Source organism: Myotis nattereri (genome assembly GCF_964212035.1).
Source record: "Myotis nattereri genome assembly, chromosome: 7".
Classification (NCBI taxonomy): domain Eukaryota; kingdom Metazoa; phylum Chordata; class Mammalia; order Chiroptera; family Vespertilionidae; genus Myotis; species Myotis nattereri.
The window spans coordinates 31,959,745-31,974,908 of record NC_138082.1 but is presented as its reverse complement, the minus strand read 5'-3'; the positions used below and the strand labels follow the sequence as shown (position 1 = coordinate 31,974,908).

At 44.7% G+C, this 15,164-nt stretch overlaps 1 protein-coding gene across 2 annotated transcripts in view; it reads right to left on the bottom strand.

Annotated features, from left to right (window-relative positions):
- Positions 1-15,164, bottom strand: part of EFHD1 (EF-hand domain family member D1) — a 40,872-nt gene that overhangs the window by 1,685 nt on the left and 24,023 nt on the right. The window contains exons 2-3 of one of the 2 annotated variants that reach the window (XM_081096263.1): positions 14,646-14,793; positions 7,748-7,882 (exon numbers count right to left, since the gene is read on the bottom strand). In XM_081096263.1, the coding sequence (XP_080952389.1) occupies positions 7,748-7,882; positions 14,646-14,793 (283 nt within the window). Of the gene's footprint in view, positions 1-7,681; positions 7,883-14,645; positions 14,794-15,164 lie in introns of both variants that reach the window. The other variant, XM_081096264.1, reaches the window with a different exon arrangement.

Below are 15,164 nucleotides of genomic sequence, written 5' to 3'. Positions count from 1 at the left end.
TTACCCACTTCTACTTTTTTTAAAAATATATTTTTATTGATTTCAGAGAGGAAGGGAGAGGAAGAGATAGAAACATCAATGATGACAGAGAATCATTGATCAGTTGCCTCCTGCTGCCCCACACTGGGGATTGAGCCCACAACCCAGGCATGTGCCCTAACCGGGAATTGGACCGTGACCTCCTGGTTCATAGGTCTATACTCAACCACTGAGCAATAAAGCTGGGCTGCTTTCCAGTTTTTATTTCACAACAAAATAACCTCCCTGCTGGGATTTTGATTGGGGCTGTATCTCTCTCCTGTGGCAAAGGGATTTCTTTATAATATAGGTTTTCCTTGAAAGCCTCTATTTTTATTCACTACAGTCTTTTAGGTTACCCACTAGAATTTTTGGTTTTCTCTAAATAAATCATTCTAAACTTATTTCCATATATTACATGTTTTTTTGTTTGTATTTGTGAATGGGATTCAATGCCATTTTTAAAAAATCAAATTTATCTCCAATGATACAATATCAGGTAAACTCATCTTAAAATTCTCTATCTTAGAACTGATTTTCTCTCTGTGTCTCATCAATTAGGTACACTTTGCAAACACGGTGGGCATGCACATTATTTAATAAAGATGGTGAACTTGCTCTCCAAAGCAACCGTTCCCATTTATACCCCACCATCATAGAACACAGGTTCTCACTTCACCACAGCCTTGCCACGGCTTATAATTAACCTTCTCCCTACTTGCCAATCTGATAGGTAAACTGGCACCTTTTATTTCCTCTTTGGTGAAGTACCCATTTGTATTCTTTGCTCCTTTTTCTATTCAGCTATTTTTTTTTTTTTACATTCCATAATGTAGGTGTTAATTTCTTCTTAATATTTTTCAGTTACTATTTCCAAGTTCTTTGTCTTTTTTAAAATATGTTTTTATTGATTTTAGAGAGAGTGGAAAGGAGAGGGAGAGAGAGATAGAAACATCGATGAGAGAGGACCATCGATTGGCTGCCTCCTGCATACACCCCACCAGGGATCAAGCCTGCAACCTGGGCATGTGCTCTGACCGGGAATCGAACTGGTGACCTCTCTTGGTTCATGGACTGATGCTCAAGTCACTGAGCAACATCGGCTGGGCTTATTTGTCTTTTAACTTCAAGGTAGCTTAAGCCATACAAATATTCTTAAATTTTGATGCAATCAATGCTTTCCAGCAATTTCCTTTCTGACTTTGGAATTTCATGTCATGTTTAAGAAGTTTCTAAACCCACTTTCCTGTATTTCCTTCCAATACTTTTATGGTTTTATCTTCACATTCAGCTTGTTGTTGTTGTTAATCCTCATACAAGGATATTTTTTTCATTGATTTTTAGAGAGAGTGTAAGGGAGGGAGGGAGAAAGACAGACAAATGTGAGAGAGACAAATCGGTTAGTTGCCTCCCACAGGCACTCCAACTGGGGCCGGGGAGCAAGCCTGCAACTGAGGTATGTGCCCTGGACCAGAATCGAATACGGGACCCTTCAGTTCATGGGCTGATGCTCCAACCTCTGAGCCAAACCAGGTAGGGAAAAAATGATCTTTTTCATATACTAAACTAGAGGTCCCGTGCATGAATTCATGCACCAGTGGGGTTCCTCGGTCTGGCCTGCAGGATCGGGCCGAAACTGGCTCTCTGACATCCCCGGAGGGGTCCTGGATTGCAAGAGGGCACAGGCCAGGTGAGGGACCCCACCAGTGCACGATCGGGGCCAGGGAGGGATTCGGGAGGTTGGCCAGCCAGGGAAGGACCATGGGAGCGTTCAAGTCCCGATTAGCCAGACCCCAGCAGCAAGCTAACCTACTAGTTGGAGCATCTGCCTCTGGTGGTCAGTGCATGTCATAGCGACTGGTTGACCAGTTGACTGCCCCTGGTGGTCAGTTCACGTCATAGTGAGCGGTTGAGCAGCTTTATTGGTTGGAGGCCAACTGGACAACCCAACACTTAGCATATTAGGCTTTTATTATATAGGATTCCCACACGAAGGAGATCTGTTTTTATTATTGTCTATCCTATTCTACTAACTGTTTTGTTTATTCCTGTACCCATACTACATTACTTAATATTACCATTTTATTGAATGTTTTTATATTTATAAAAAAGTAAATATTCTTTTATCACTTTGAAGACTATTGTTTTATTGCTGGGCCGGCATGGCTCAGTGGTTGAGCATTGACCTGTGAACCAGGAGGTCATGGTTCAATTCCCAGTCAGGGCACATGCCCGGGTACTGGCTCGATCCCCAGTGTGGGGCGTGCTGTAGGCAGTCAGTCAAGGTTTCTCTCTCATCATTGATGTTTCTATCTCTCTCTCCCTCTCCCTTCCTCTGAAACCTATAAAAATATTTTTAATAATTTTTAAATCTTTTTATTTTTAATATATTGTATTGATTTTTTACAGAGAGGAAGGGAGAGGGATAGAGAGTTAGAAACATCGATGAGAGAGAAAAATCGATCAGCCGCCTCCTGCACATCTCCCACTGGGGATGTGCCCACAACCAAGGTACATGCCCTTGACCGGAATCGAACCTGGGACCTTTCAGTCCGCAGGCCGATGATCTATCCACTGAACCAAACCGGTTTTGGCTATAAAAATATTTTTTTAAAAAAAGAAGATGGTTTTATTTTAAAATGTGTTATTATTAAAGTTAAACTTCACCAATGTCTCTGAGATGTCTAACTGACCACATTTTTCTAATTTGGTCTACCTATGATATCAATATTTTAAACATTATCCCAGTCCTTTTTTAATTATTATTAATCCTCACCCAAGGCTATTTTTCCCATTGATTTTTAGAGAGGGGAGGGAGGCAAGAAAGGGGAGAGAGAAAGAGAAAGAGAGAGAGAGAGAAACATTGATGTGAGAGAGACACATTGACTGGTTGCCTCCCGACATGCCCCAACTGGGGACAGGGAGTGAACCTGCAACCCAGGTACATGCCCTTGACAGGGAATTGAACCCACAACCCTTTGGCACACGGGCCAGCACTCTACCACTGAGCCACACTGGCCAGGTCCCTTTCTGATTTTCATTCTGTTACCTCCTTTGGAGCCCAATGAAGATTCTCACAACTCAGTGAAAAGTTATTATATCCTTTTTCTGAATTCTGTCTACACTTCACAGGGGTTTGTTTCTGGAGACAGATACTTCTGAAACTATTACCAGGAATGTTGTTTTTGTTTTTTCTGAATCAGAAGCCCTATCATGCAAATGTGTGGGTGTAACACGGACTAGGAAATGATATTTTCCAAATTTCCCAGGTATTTCTTAGAACATGAACAGAAACTATTTGCAACCAACATTGTGCCCTTCAAATGAAGGGGCATGCCTTCCTTTTACCTTAAGTCACCTTAGATTTAACTCTAAAACCCAGCTTATAACTTTTCCTCCTTAAATTATTCCCATGGCTGGGGGGATGTCCTGCCTTGATGGAAAAAAAATATCACCAACAAGCCTTGTAGCATTTTATATTGAGTGGCCAGATTATTATGATCACCTGACATTTGTAGGCAAATTAGCTATAATTTCACGCCGAAGTTGCTAGAGGGCCAGACAATTATAAGTAGGGAAGCAGGTCGTTTACCACAACAGTAGAAGTGATTTTTTTCTGAAGATATGGGTAAACAACGTGATTTAACAGCCTTTGAATGTGGGATACACACACACACGCACACGCACACACACACACACACACACACACACATATATGTTTGTAGGCAAATTAGCCATACACTGCATCGTATGGATATGGAAGCCAAAGGCCTTTGCTGTCTGCAGTTACCAAGATAACACGTCTCCAATTCGCACAGGAACGCAAAGATTGGACAGTCGAGCATTGGAAAAAAGTCATGTGGTCCGATGAATCATGTTTCCAGTTGCATCATGCAGATGGCAGAGTGAGAATTTGGCAGAAACAGCATGAAAGCATGCACCCCACATGCATGAGTACAACCCTTCAAGCTGGTGGGGGCAGTGTTATGGTTTGGGGCATGTTTTCCTGGCATGATTTGGGCCCTTTAATTCGTGTGGAACAACCTCTGAATAGCACAACATACTTATGTATCATTGCTGATCAAGTTTATCCTATCATATTGATGGCGTATCCCAATGGAGATGGCTTCTTCCAACAAGACAATGCGCCATGCCACGGTGCTCATATTGTGCAGGAGTGGTTTCAAGAACACGAGGGAGACTTTACCTTGCTTAGGTGGCCCCCACAATCACCAGATCTCAATCCAATTGAGCATTTGTGGGACGAAGTTAAAAGAGCCATCAGGCAGCTGGTTCCACAACCATCAAACCTCACAAAACTGGACAGTGCTATTCATTAGGCCTGGTGTCACATTCCTTGCATCACCTTTCAACATCTCGTGGAGTCAATGCCAAGAAGAATCACCGCAGTATTGAAGGCAAAAGGTGGTTCAATGAAGTACTGGGGTGGTCATAATAATCTGGCCACTCAGTCTCTCTTTCTCTCTCTCTCCTCTCTCTCTCTCTCTCTCTCTCTCTCTCTCTCTCTCTCTCTCTCTATATATATATATATATATATATATATATATATATATATATATATATATATCCCATGTTCAAAGGCTGTTAAATCACGTTGTTTACCCATATCTTCAGAAAAAAATCACTTCTGTCATGGTAAACAACCTGCTTCCCTATTTATAATGGTCTGGCCCTCTAGCAACTTCAGCGTGAAATTATAGATAATTTGCCTACAAATGTCAGGTGGTCATAATAATCTGGCCACTCAGTGTACATCCCACCTCCAATCAAGTGGTCATAAGTACTGAGAGTCCCCCCTTGTCATTGGACCTACGATTCTCCAGAATCTATGAAAGCTTCCCAAGTGCAGCCTCGCCCCAGGCAAGTCGATCCCTACAGTGTCCACCACTGATCATGTCAGGCTCCTGCTCAAGCTCCTCTGAGGGCCACCCCCCACCACCACACACACACCCAAGTGTGCAGCTGTGTTTTCCGAGCCTGGCTCTGCCCTGAACCACCTGCAGAGCTGATTCAAGTCCACGCTTCCTGGGCCCCACCCTGGAGAACCAGGTAGATCTGGGTGGGCCTGGGAAGCTGGCCTGCAGATGGTTCTGGTGCTCAGTAGGCCGAGGAAGGCCTGGTCTCTAGGGGAGCCCAGACTCCCTGTCTAAGTGTGTCCCGTGTGGACAAGGGCCAGCCTCCAGACACTCCTCACCCTCCATGCCTTGGAGCCTTTGCTCCTGCCATTCCCACGGCAGGAACGCCTTCCCTTCCTTGATTACAAGGTGAGTTTCCATTCATCTTTGAACATCTGTCACAAACGTCAGCTCCTTTATGGCCCTCTCCTAAATTCAAGGGGTGATTCCCTGCATTTGTCACTCAAGCAAATGTTTATTGAGGGCCATTATATGCCCAGCACTGTAATTATAAAGATAATATACCTACCCTGCCTTTGAGTCTGGGTGGGGAGGCAGATGCGTACGCATAACACACTCAAAAAATTTTATTTTATTGTTATTCTTTTCATCTTTTCTCCTGGTTATAAAAATAATGCAGCCGTAATTATAAAACATTACAAAAATATTTAAAAAGCCCCTCAGACAACAAGTGTTACTAATGCTTTGGAAGTAATTATCCAGGGTGTATTTAATACGTACAAAATGGGGTTTCAAACAAACTGTTTTGCTTAATTCATTTTCGGCATCTGTCCATACATACCCATGGCTGTAGGGTGTGCACATTGTGGGTGTAATTTCCGATAATGGAAGTTTCAGTCATTTCCAATTTTTCTTTATTACTAACAGTGCTGTAGGAAAAAACCCTTGTCTGTATTTATATTTATATACAGACAAGGTTGGACACACAATGCTGGTGCTGAAGGTGTATTTACATGAGTGTCTCTGAGGCCAAACTCCTATAGGCAGAATTCTAGAGGTGAAGAATATCAAAAGTTAATAGCTAGATCCAAACTGCTCTCAAAAAATTGGGTCGATTTATGTCCTTGCCCAAAGTGTCCAAAATAAATTATAATACCTCGAATAAATAAATTATGATAGCACTTCCACTCATAATACAGGCACGCAGAAGAGGACAGACTTTCTCAACTGGGATAATCAGGGAAAACAGCCAAGAGGAGGCAACTCTTTAACATGGGTCTTAAAGAATGAGTAGAGTTTTCTAGGAAGAGGCATTTGGATGGGGCCTTCCAGGCAGAGGACACAGCAGTACTGAGGCCCAGTCATGAAAAGCATGGCAGCGTTTGAAACATGCAAGGGGTGGACGAGGCTAGAGTGGGGACCAGATCTAGGTTATAAAAGGTCTGAATGCCCAGATAAGACGTTCCCAGAGACTTCATACAGACTTGGACAAAAGCACTCGGCACACTACACTGCAGCCGTGGAGTGAAAAGAGCATCCTGCTAAGGTGAGTCTCAGTCCTCGACCCCAGCCCAAGGTATCACGAGAGATCTGCATACGTTGACTCAGTCAATGAATGGGGAGGACCCGTCCCACCAGAATTAGCCCTTGCCTCCTCTCTATCCAGACTGACAGTTTGCTTTCCTCACTAGACTGAGTGCGTGTCCTGGGCAGGGCAAATGTGTCATCTACTACACCCTCGTATCTCCTGAGCTGAATGTGGGGCCAGGCATTGCCAGGGGGACTGGGTTGAATCAATGTTACGTCATGAAGGAAGGGCCAAACCACTTTCAGGGTTGGACACACAATGCTGGTGTTGAAGGCACAATGAGTGGTCGGCCTGCCCCTGACTATCAGATGATGGCAGTAGGGATCCAGGCACCGAGTCCGCCATGATTCAGTTTACATGTTGGCACAAAAATGATGGACTGTTTCTCCAAGCAGCATCACAGAGAAGTGAGAAGATAATCAAGCTTAAGGGCCCGAGCACGCTGAAATGTGTGGCCAAGGACAATTTGTCTCTGGGCAGACTAGTAGAGTAAGCCAAAACCACACAAGAGGCAGACTCCCGCCTGGGGTGGTGAGGAGTCCAACAGCTCGTATCACATATGGAATACTCACAGTGAGCCAGGTACTTGCTTAACACTTTACGTATATGTGAACTCTTGTAATCCTCACAGCAATCCCATTATCTCTGACACCCCCCCCCCGCCCCCCACTGCACAGATGAGGAAACTGAGGCACGGACGGGTAACAGGAGGAGGCAGCCTTACCAACTGTACTCCACTGCTGTGGTGGACAGGGGGCTTGGAGGGCTCTCCTGATCTCTCTTTCTGCAGGTGTGCTCTGCAGAGGTGAAAATGACAGTGCCCAGCAAGGGGTGGGCTCTCCATAAATGTTCAATGGCCGGATGAACATGTGAATGAATGGCAGCACCCAGAGGAGATTCAAGACCGTGCACTGCAGATTCCTTCCCCACTCCCAGATACTGTCAATGGAGCAAATTTGGGGCAAGTCACCAAGGCTCCCTCCTCTGGCCCCATTATTCACTTGTTTACACACAAGTGTGTAAGATGCAAATATGGAGGTAGCTGTCCAAGTAACCCAATCTGAAACCAGAGTCTGATGCATGTGCCATTCAGTTGTGTTTTTAATTTGTAGATTGCATGCAGACACATTCATTCTCCTGCAATCACGCATGATCTATTTAAGCTTGTCCTGAGGGAGTTAATGAGAGAGTCACTAACCGGGATCTCCTATTGGGCAGGGTGCAGGGAGGGGGCGATTGTCCCACACAGGAAGAAGCCACCTACCTTGGCTTCAAAGAAGTTCTTGGCACCTTTGACGCCCTCCAGGGCAACATCGATCTCAGACAGCTTGGCCAGGGCCATCAGCCCACTTTCCTCCTGCAGCTCCCCTGCGGCGGCCTTGTGGAAGATGAGCAGGAACTGTGGGGAAAGGTCAACATCGCTGAGAGATCGACACCATCCCCTTCGGCCCCACTAGATTGCTTACCTTTCTTAGTATTTTCTAAGAAATCCTTATAGCTCTGTCTCTCCACTTTTGTTCATGGTTATTTTTGACTTTCAAAAATTTTACATAAAATCTATCAACCTTTTTCTTGTTTCTCACCAGTGTTGTGCTTAGAAAAACCTTCCTCGCCACCAGGGTTATAGAAACAATCACCCATGTTTTTTGTCTACTGCTTTTATGACTCCCTTTTTTTTTTAAACGTGTAAATATTTAATCTCTGAAATTTATTCTGATCTATCATGCAACGTTGATCATTAACCTTATTTTCCTCCAAATGGTTAGTTAGTAATCCCCACATCATTTATTGAATAATCCATCTTCTTCTTCCAGATTCAAAATGTGACCTGAATGAGTTAATCTTTAAAGCCAGCCTGTGCCAAAGCCTCCGTAGAATGCACTTAAAAATAAATAAATAGGCTAAGCTGAAAAGGTTGGTCTCCCAGCTTTCCGTTTTTCTCCCCCAAATCAATTTTGTGGCTTTCAACTTCTCTTCTTTAAAGAATTTTTCTGAATGTATTTGTCAATAATGGCTACCCAACTTCTACCATTTATTTTTCATTGGAAAGAATATGAGTTATGCATTCCACATCAAAGAGGCTCCTCCAGGTTTTCATGTGCTACCTAAAATATAGGGAAATTCCAGGTTCTTTTTCATGACCTTCTTCTCCAGAGAATGGCTTCCCAAGGGAAAAGAACATTATCTAAAGTATAGTGAGAGGTAAAACACCTACAACAGGCTCTCCAAATTCCACCTGGGGTGTCTTTTACTGCCAAGACTCTTAATTCCTAGAGAGAAGTGTCTTTCATTAAGTCAAAGTTTCAACCTCCTCACCCTGGTCAGTGTGGCTCAGTTGGTTGAGCATTCCCCCATGCAGGGATGGGTGACAGGTTCGATTCCCAGTCAGGGCACATGCCTGGGCTGCAGGCTTGATCCCCAGTAGGGGGTGTCAGGAAGCAGCCAATCAACCTCTATGTTGTGGTTGTTTTTCCCCTCTCTCTCTAAAATCAATAAAAACATATTAAAAAGAAAAAGTTTTAACCTCTACCACCACCACCACCCCAAAAACCTTGCTAATAAAACTTTCTTTGTAATTCTTGCTTTGGGGGTCTTGACTCCACTATGGTCATTGCTGAATGCAAAGCTATGGATGAAGCAAGATGTGCAGGGACACGCAGCTTTGCAGCGGCTCAGTAGCAACACGATGTTCATCCACCCGCAACTTCAAACTCTCTCACTAGAGGCCGGCAAAGACTCCGTTTGCTGCAGACTCTCAGAGCCCAAACACTGGCTCCAGAGGCTTGGAAAATACTAAGTATACTTACATGAAGCTATATATGATATCAGCTCTATCACTGAATATAAAGACACTTCGGTGTTTCATTTTATATGTTTGAGAGTCAAGTTCAGGTACTATAAAAGAATTAATACATACATATTGGCTGTAAAACGAAAAAGAAAACAAGCCTGTTGAAGGAAGTGAGTGAGGTCCGCAAGAGTAGAAGGGAGGGCAAGGGGTTTGGGGACGGTTGTGGCCGGGCTCTCACAGAAGAGACAGAAGCAGCAAAGACTTCAATGCTGCAAATGTGAGCCGCTCCAGGAGGGAAGGAGGGAAGTATCTGTCCCTTGTCCCTCGGTACCCTGCCTGTCTTTAAAGCATTTAGTTACAGAAGCCGCCCGCCCCCCTCCCCCCTCCCCCCCCACACACATTGCTCTGTAAAGCACACACAAAAGCAGGTAGCTTCTCCACACCAGCCATTCCCTTGGGCCCAGGGAGGCAACCCAGGAAAGACAGAGCCTAGCAACAACCCAGGTGACCCTGGGGCGGCCTCTCACATCCGCAGTGGAGATGACAATGTTCCTCTGTGTTTACAGAATGGCTTAAAGTGTTCCTCGTGGGTCTTTTCCCAGAGCAGACCCCAGCCTGGCCTCGTATGCTCACTCTGCCAGCTCAGCAGATGACCAAGAGGAGCCCTGTCATTGCTTAGGGGCCCCCATCCCCGCCAGTTAAAGAAGATTAAAAGTCCAGCTCAACCTGAAAATGTGCAGCCTTCCGAAAGCAAGCCAGACATTCTCATTTAATTTTATTACAATCACCAACTCCTGAATGGTAATTTCTCTAACTGCCCAGCCTTGTTTGTCTTCCTATTTATAGTCCACAAAGACTGGTATGTTGTGGGGAATTGGAAAGTGTCCTAGCTATGAGCAAAGAGCGGGGGAGGGAAGGAGAAACAGAAAACAAAGAAACAGAGAACTGTCAAAGCTAAAAGCAATTTCAGATTCAAGCTATAAAATGCTCCTGATAAGTTTAGGAAATTTTAAATTTCATGGCTCTAGCTTGATATACAAACATATTTTCATATTAGTTAGTTAGAGCTCAAAGTTTGCAAGTAACAGAAACAAACTTGGCTTAATCAAAAAGGGGATAGTCATTATATAAAATGATATCTCAAAAAAGTCAAGGGTAGCCCCAGCCAGGTGGCTCAGTTGATTGGAGCATCATCCCTCTCACTAAAAGGTTGAGGTTCAATCCCCTTTGAGGGCACATACCTAGGTTGCAGGTTTGATCCCCAGTTGGGGTTACTGGAGGCAACCGGTCGATGTTTCTCTTGCATATCAATGTTCCTCTCTCTTTCTTTCTCCCCCTTCCTTCCTCTCTCTCTAAAATCAATAAAAATATATCCTCAGGTGAGGATAGAGATAGAACTGCTAACTTTGTTCCATCCTTACGCTTCTTATGTGTGTCTGTACACACACACAAACCTCAAATGCAAATAATATTTTACAGACAGTTTAGTAATCTGCTTTTGTCCTTACTTTTTTAAATATTGGTTTGTTTGTTAATCCTCACCTGAGGATATTTTCAGTGGAAGGGAGGAGGAGAGACAGAGAGAGAGAAACATCAATGTCCCATTGATTGGTCAGGCCCGTGCGGGGATCAAGCCTATACCTAGGTATGTGCCCTTGATCAGAATCGAACTGGGACCCTTCAGTCTGCATGCGAATGCTTTATCCACTGAGCCACACTGGGTAGGGCTTGTCCCTACTTTTTACATTGTCAACAATTGTTCTCTGGTCATGAAACACTGTGTTGCATCATCATTTTTAATGGTTCCTTGTATGCCATTTTCTAAAATGCCCTTAATGTACATGCATTATTTTCATAACTGGAAATGAAAAGGTTTAAGAGGAAGACAAATTTCATTGTATGTTTGGGAAAAGCAGCAAAATAATACTTAACAGAGACCTACCTTTTGTATCAAAGAGCTTTACTTGGGTGTGACTAGCTTGGGAGAGTTAAAGAAAGGTAAGCACCTACTAAGTGCCAGGTTTTGAGAAAGGAACTGAAGATGTGAGCAATTTTGTTTCCTGGCAACCCCTGTCCCATGTGATGATGGTAAGTCTGTTGACCATGGTGCCCTGTGGCATATGACCTGGCCTTAGCCAATAATAGTCCCCTGAATGCAATGATTGGTCTAGGACAGTGATGGCGAACCTATGACACGCGTGTCAGAGGTGACACGCGAACTCATTTTTTTGGTTGATTTTTCTTTGTTAAATGATATTTAAATATATAAAATAAATACCAAAAAGATAAATCTTTGTTTTACTATGGTTGCAAATATCAAAAAATTTCTATATGTGACACGGCACCAGAGTTAAGTTAGGGTTTTTCAAAATGCTGACACGCCGAGCTCAAAAGGTTCGCCATCACTGGTCTAGGACGTGGGCGTGCATTCCTAGTAGGGCCAATCGGAGGCCTTCCTCTAGGACTGGTATGAAAAGAAGCCCTCTATTCACTGGGGTTGCTAAACTGGGGCACTGAGCCTTGGAGCTGCTGTCCACCATCTTGCAGGTGCTGGGACGATGCCCTATGTAGAAGTAGAAGATGAGGTGGACACGGAAGAAAGCACAGTCAAGATGTCGAGATATGGCAAGAGAATGACCCTGGATTACTTGTATCTAATGCATTTCTACTTCTTCATCTCCCAGGCATGCAAACCAATAGTTATTTGATTTTTCATTTACATTAGTTGACATTCTCTTCCTGTCACTTACAACTAAGAGTTCTGATACAGGCAAAGGAAGAGAACTTGGTTCTCCCAACAGTCCTGAAGAAAAGCTACCAACACTCCCATATTAAGACAGAAAAACTGAGGCACAGAAGGAAAATAACATGCTGAAGTTCTGCAGCTTGTGTGAGACTGAGGTCTGACAGCAAACCTCCCTCCATAAGCTCAGCGTGGTAACAGCAAGTGAGCCTATACCTCTGGAGGTATAACTGCTAGAGGTGGGACCATATGGGGCTCCGAACTGACAAAGGAATGGATGCAAAGGTCACTGAGCTCTGTAGGCAGGTTGAAAATCCACCATGGAACCCTTGGAGATGTCCAGTTCTCTACTGTCCACCGTCTGTGGGAAATGGCCAAACCAGCATCTCCACAGCTAACCAAGCATCCTGGACTCCAGGAAGAGCAAATCTGGGGGGCCCTTTGGTAAAACTCAGGGCAGGGATTGTGTTAGTGCAGTTGGTGACTTGCACAGACCTCTCAACACCCTTCAACACCCTCTCGATTTCTGTTCCCCAGAGATCCCAACTTTACCACAGAAGCTCTTCCCCCAGCATTGCCTCCAAAGCTTTACCAAGCAAAAGCTTTTACCTTCTACACCCCAGGGGCACCCGGATAGGAAAGAGTCAGTGCCCAGTACCACACATGCATGACATAAATGAACCAAAGGCAGGTGAGGGAGCAGGAGGGACAGGTGGGAAGGCGACCATGGCGAGTGACACATGTGACATACAGGCTGCAGCTCAGGTCCAGCCATGGGCTGGGGCCTGATTTCAGGCAAATGCTGACCTTTTCAGCCCTCTAGCTCCCAGCTCTGCGATGAAGGCTGGACTAAATTATCCTAGTTGTGGGGGTTATGCCCAACACAGGTTTTCTGTGATCTTCCATCTCCACATCTACCAGTTCAGAAAGAAAGCGATGGAAGAACCTGGAGTTGATTTGTGGGCAGTGAGAGGCAAGGCCAGTTTCATCACAGCTGGGCAGGGACTTGTGGATGCCAGTCAACTGCAAAGACGCCAGGAAGAGCCTCTAAGGCCCTATCTAGCCTGGACAGAAGACCAGTACTCGGTCAAAGTCACCATTGGAAAGCAGGATACTGGCGCTCCACTGTTTCTGGAATAGCCAAGGGTAAACACCAGGAAGGACAGTCTTCTCTATGTCTGGCCCCTGAGGGATCCGCTGAGTCACGCCTGAGAACAGACTGCAGTAGGTGGGCTAATGGCCCGAGCCTTCAGCCCGGATGTTGTCCCCAGGTTATTCTAATTCCAGGCCACTCTGACACACCTAGAGGCCTTTCAGTAAAACTCAAACATGTAAGACATGGAATTCCCTTCCTTCTGGGGTTGCATCCTTACCCCATTGGGAGGAACCCAATGGCCTTGAGCCTCCTCCCCACCTGCCAAACAGAAATGGCTGTATCACCCACAGGGGACAGCCTGTGAAGCTGTGTGCACTCTATCAGGCAAACATCTGCACATACAAAATTTTGCCTGTAGTTTCAGGGTTCAAAGGCCAAAAGGACCATTCCTTTAAGAGAGAGAGTGAAAGGGGGAGAGAGGGAGAGAGAGAGAGAGAGAGAGAGAGAGAGAGAATTAATGAGAGAGAAGAGAGATTGATTTGTTGTTCCACTTATTTATTCATTCATTGGTTGCTTCTTATATGTGCCCTGACTGGGGATAGAACCCACAATCTTAGGGATGTGTTCTATCCAACTGAGCTAACCGGACAGAGCAGCTTTTTTTTTTTTTTTTTTTTTTTTTTACTATTTTTAAATGCTTACTATAAAAATGAAAAGTTTTTAATATATATTTTAAAAAGTATAAACTTATATAACCACCAAAACTTTGTACCCAGAAATACCTACTATGAACATTTTGGTGAACATCCTTTCAGATTTCTCGATACTTATACCACTTTACCCAAATGAGGTTAACCTACCCACACTTTCTTTTTTTTTTCCCCCAATTGATTTTAAAGAGAGGAAGGGAGAGAAAGAGAGAGCATTGATGAGAGAGAGAAACATGGATAGGTTGCCTCCCACATATGCCCTGATAGGGGATTGAACCCGCAACCTCAGAATGTGCCCTGATGGGGAATCGAACCTGTCACCTTTTTAAAAAATATATTTTTTTTATTGATTTCAGAGAGAAAAAGAGATGGAGAGCAAGACAGAAACATCAGTGCTGACAGAGAATCATTGATTGGCTGACTCCTGCACACCTCCTACTGGGGATTGAGCCCACAACCTGAACATGTGCCCTGACATGGAATCAAACTGCAACCTCCTAGTTCATAGGTTGATGTTCAACCACGGAGCCACACTGGCTGGGCCGAACCCACCACCTTCTGGTGTACAGGACAATGTTCCACACAACTGAGCTCCCTGGCCAGGGCCACACTGACTTTCAGTCTCCTTACTGAGCATCTCCCCATGGCAGAACTAAGATTCACTAACGCCTTAAACTGTTTTTACAAGCAGAACTGTAGATTAAATATCCAAACACTGCTCTAGAGAGGCCCAAGCCATTTGTACTCCAGGAGACTGTAAATCTGAGGGTGCCCTCAGGGACACTACCCCTCCAGGGGCTCAGGACCGCAGGACACAGGTACCTCACGGAAGCTGAGCTTGCCGTCAAAGTCCTCGTCCACCTCCTTGATCATGCTTTTCAGGCCCAGGTGGGTCTGGGGGGCCCCCAGCTTCTCCATCATCAGCTTCAGCTCCATCAGGTCGATGAAGCCGTCCCGTCCGGCATCATACCTACAGGGTCAAAGGAAGTACACTGATGAGGCATGCCACAGCCAGGGCGAAAGATCACCTGTCACTCTCCCAATGTGTGAATCTTTTTTTGGCCTCACTTGTTGAAAAGCAACTCAAATACCTCCTGCTTCGCAGCACCTGGATCACCGCATCAGAAGGGACCACCTTCCTCAAAACACCTTTGGGAACTGCTATGATTCACAGTGGATCTTGTACTACATGTTTGTTTTAATGACTTGTCTCGATAAGTGGGCCATCATTTTTTGAGGATGAAAATGTGCCTGGTTACCTTTATTCCCCCCATTTCTGTCAGTAAACATCAACTGAATCTCCTGATACTGGACAACCGACGAGCTGCAGGAATGCGCCCC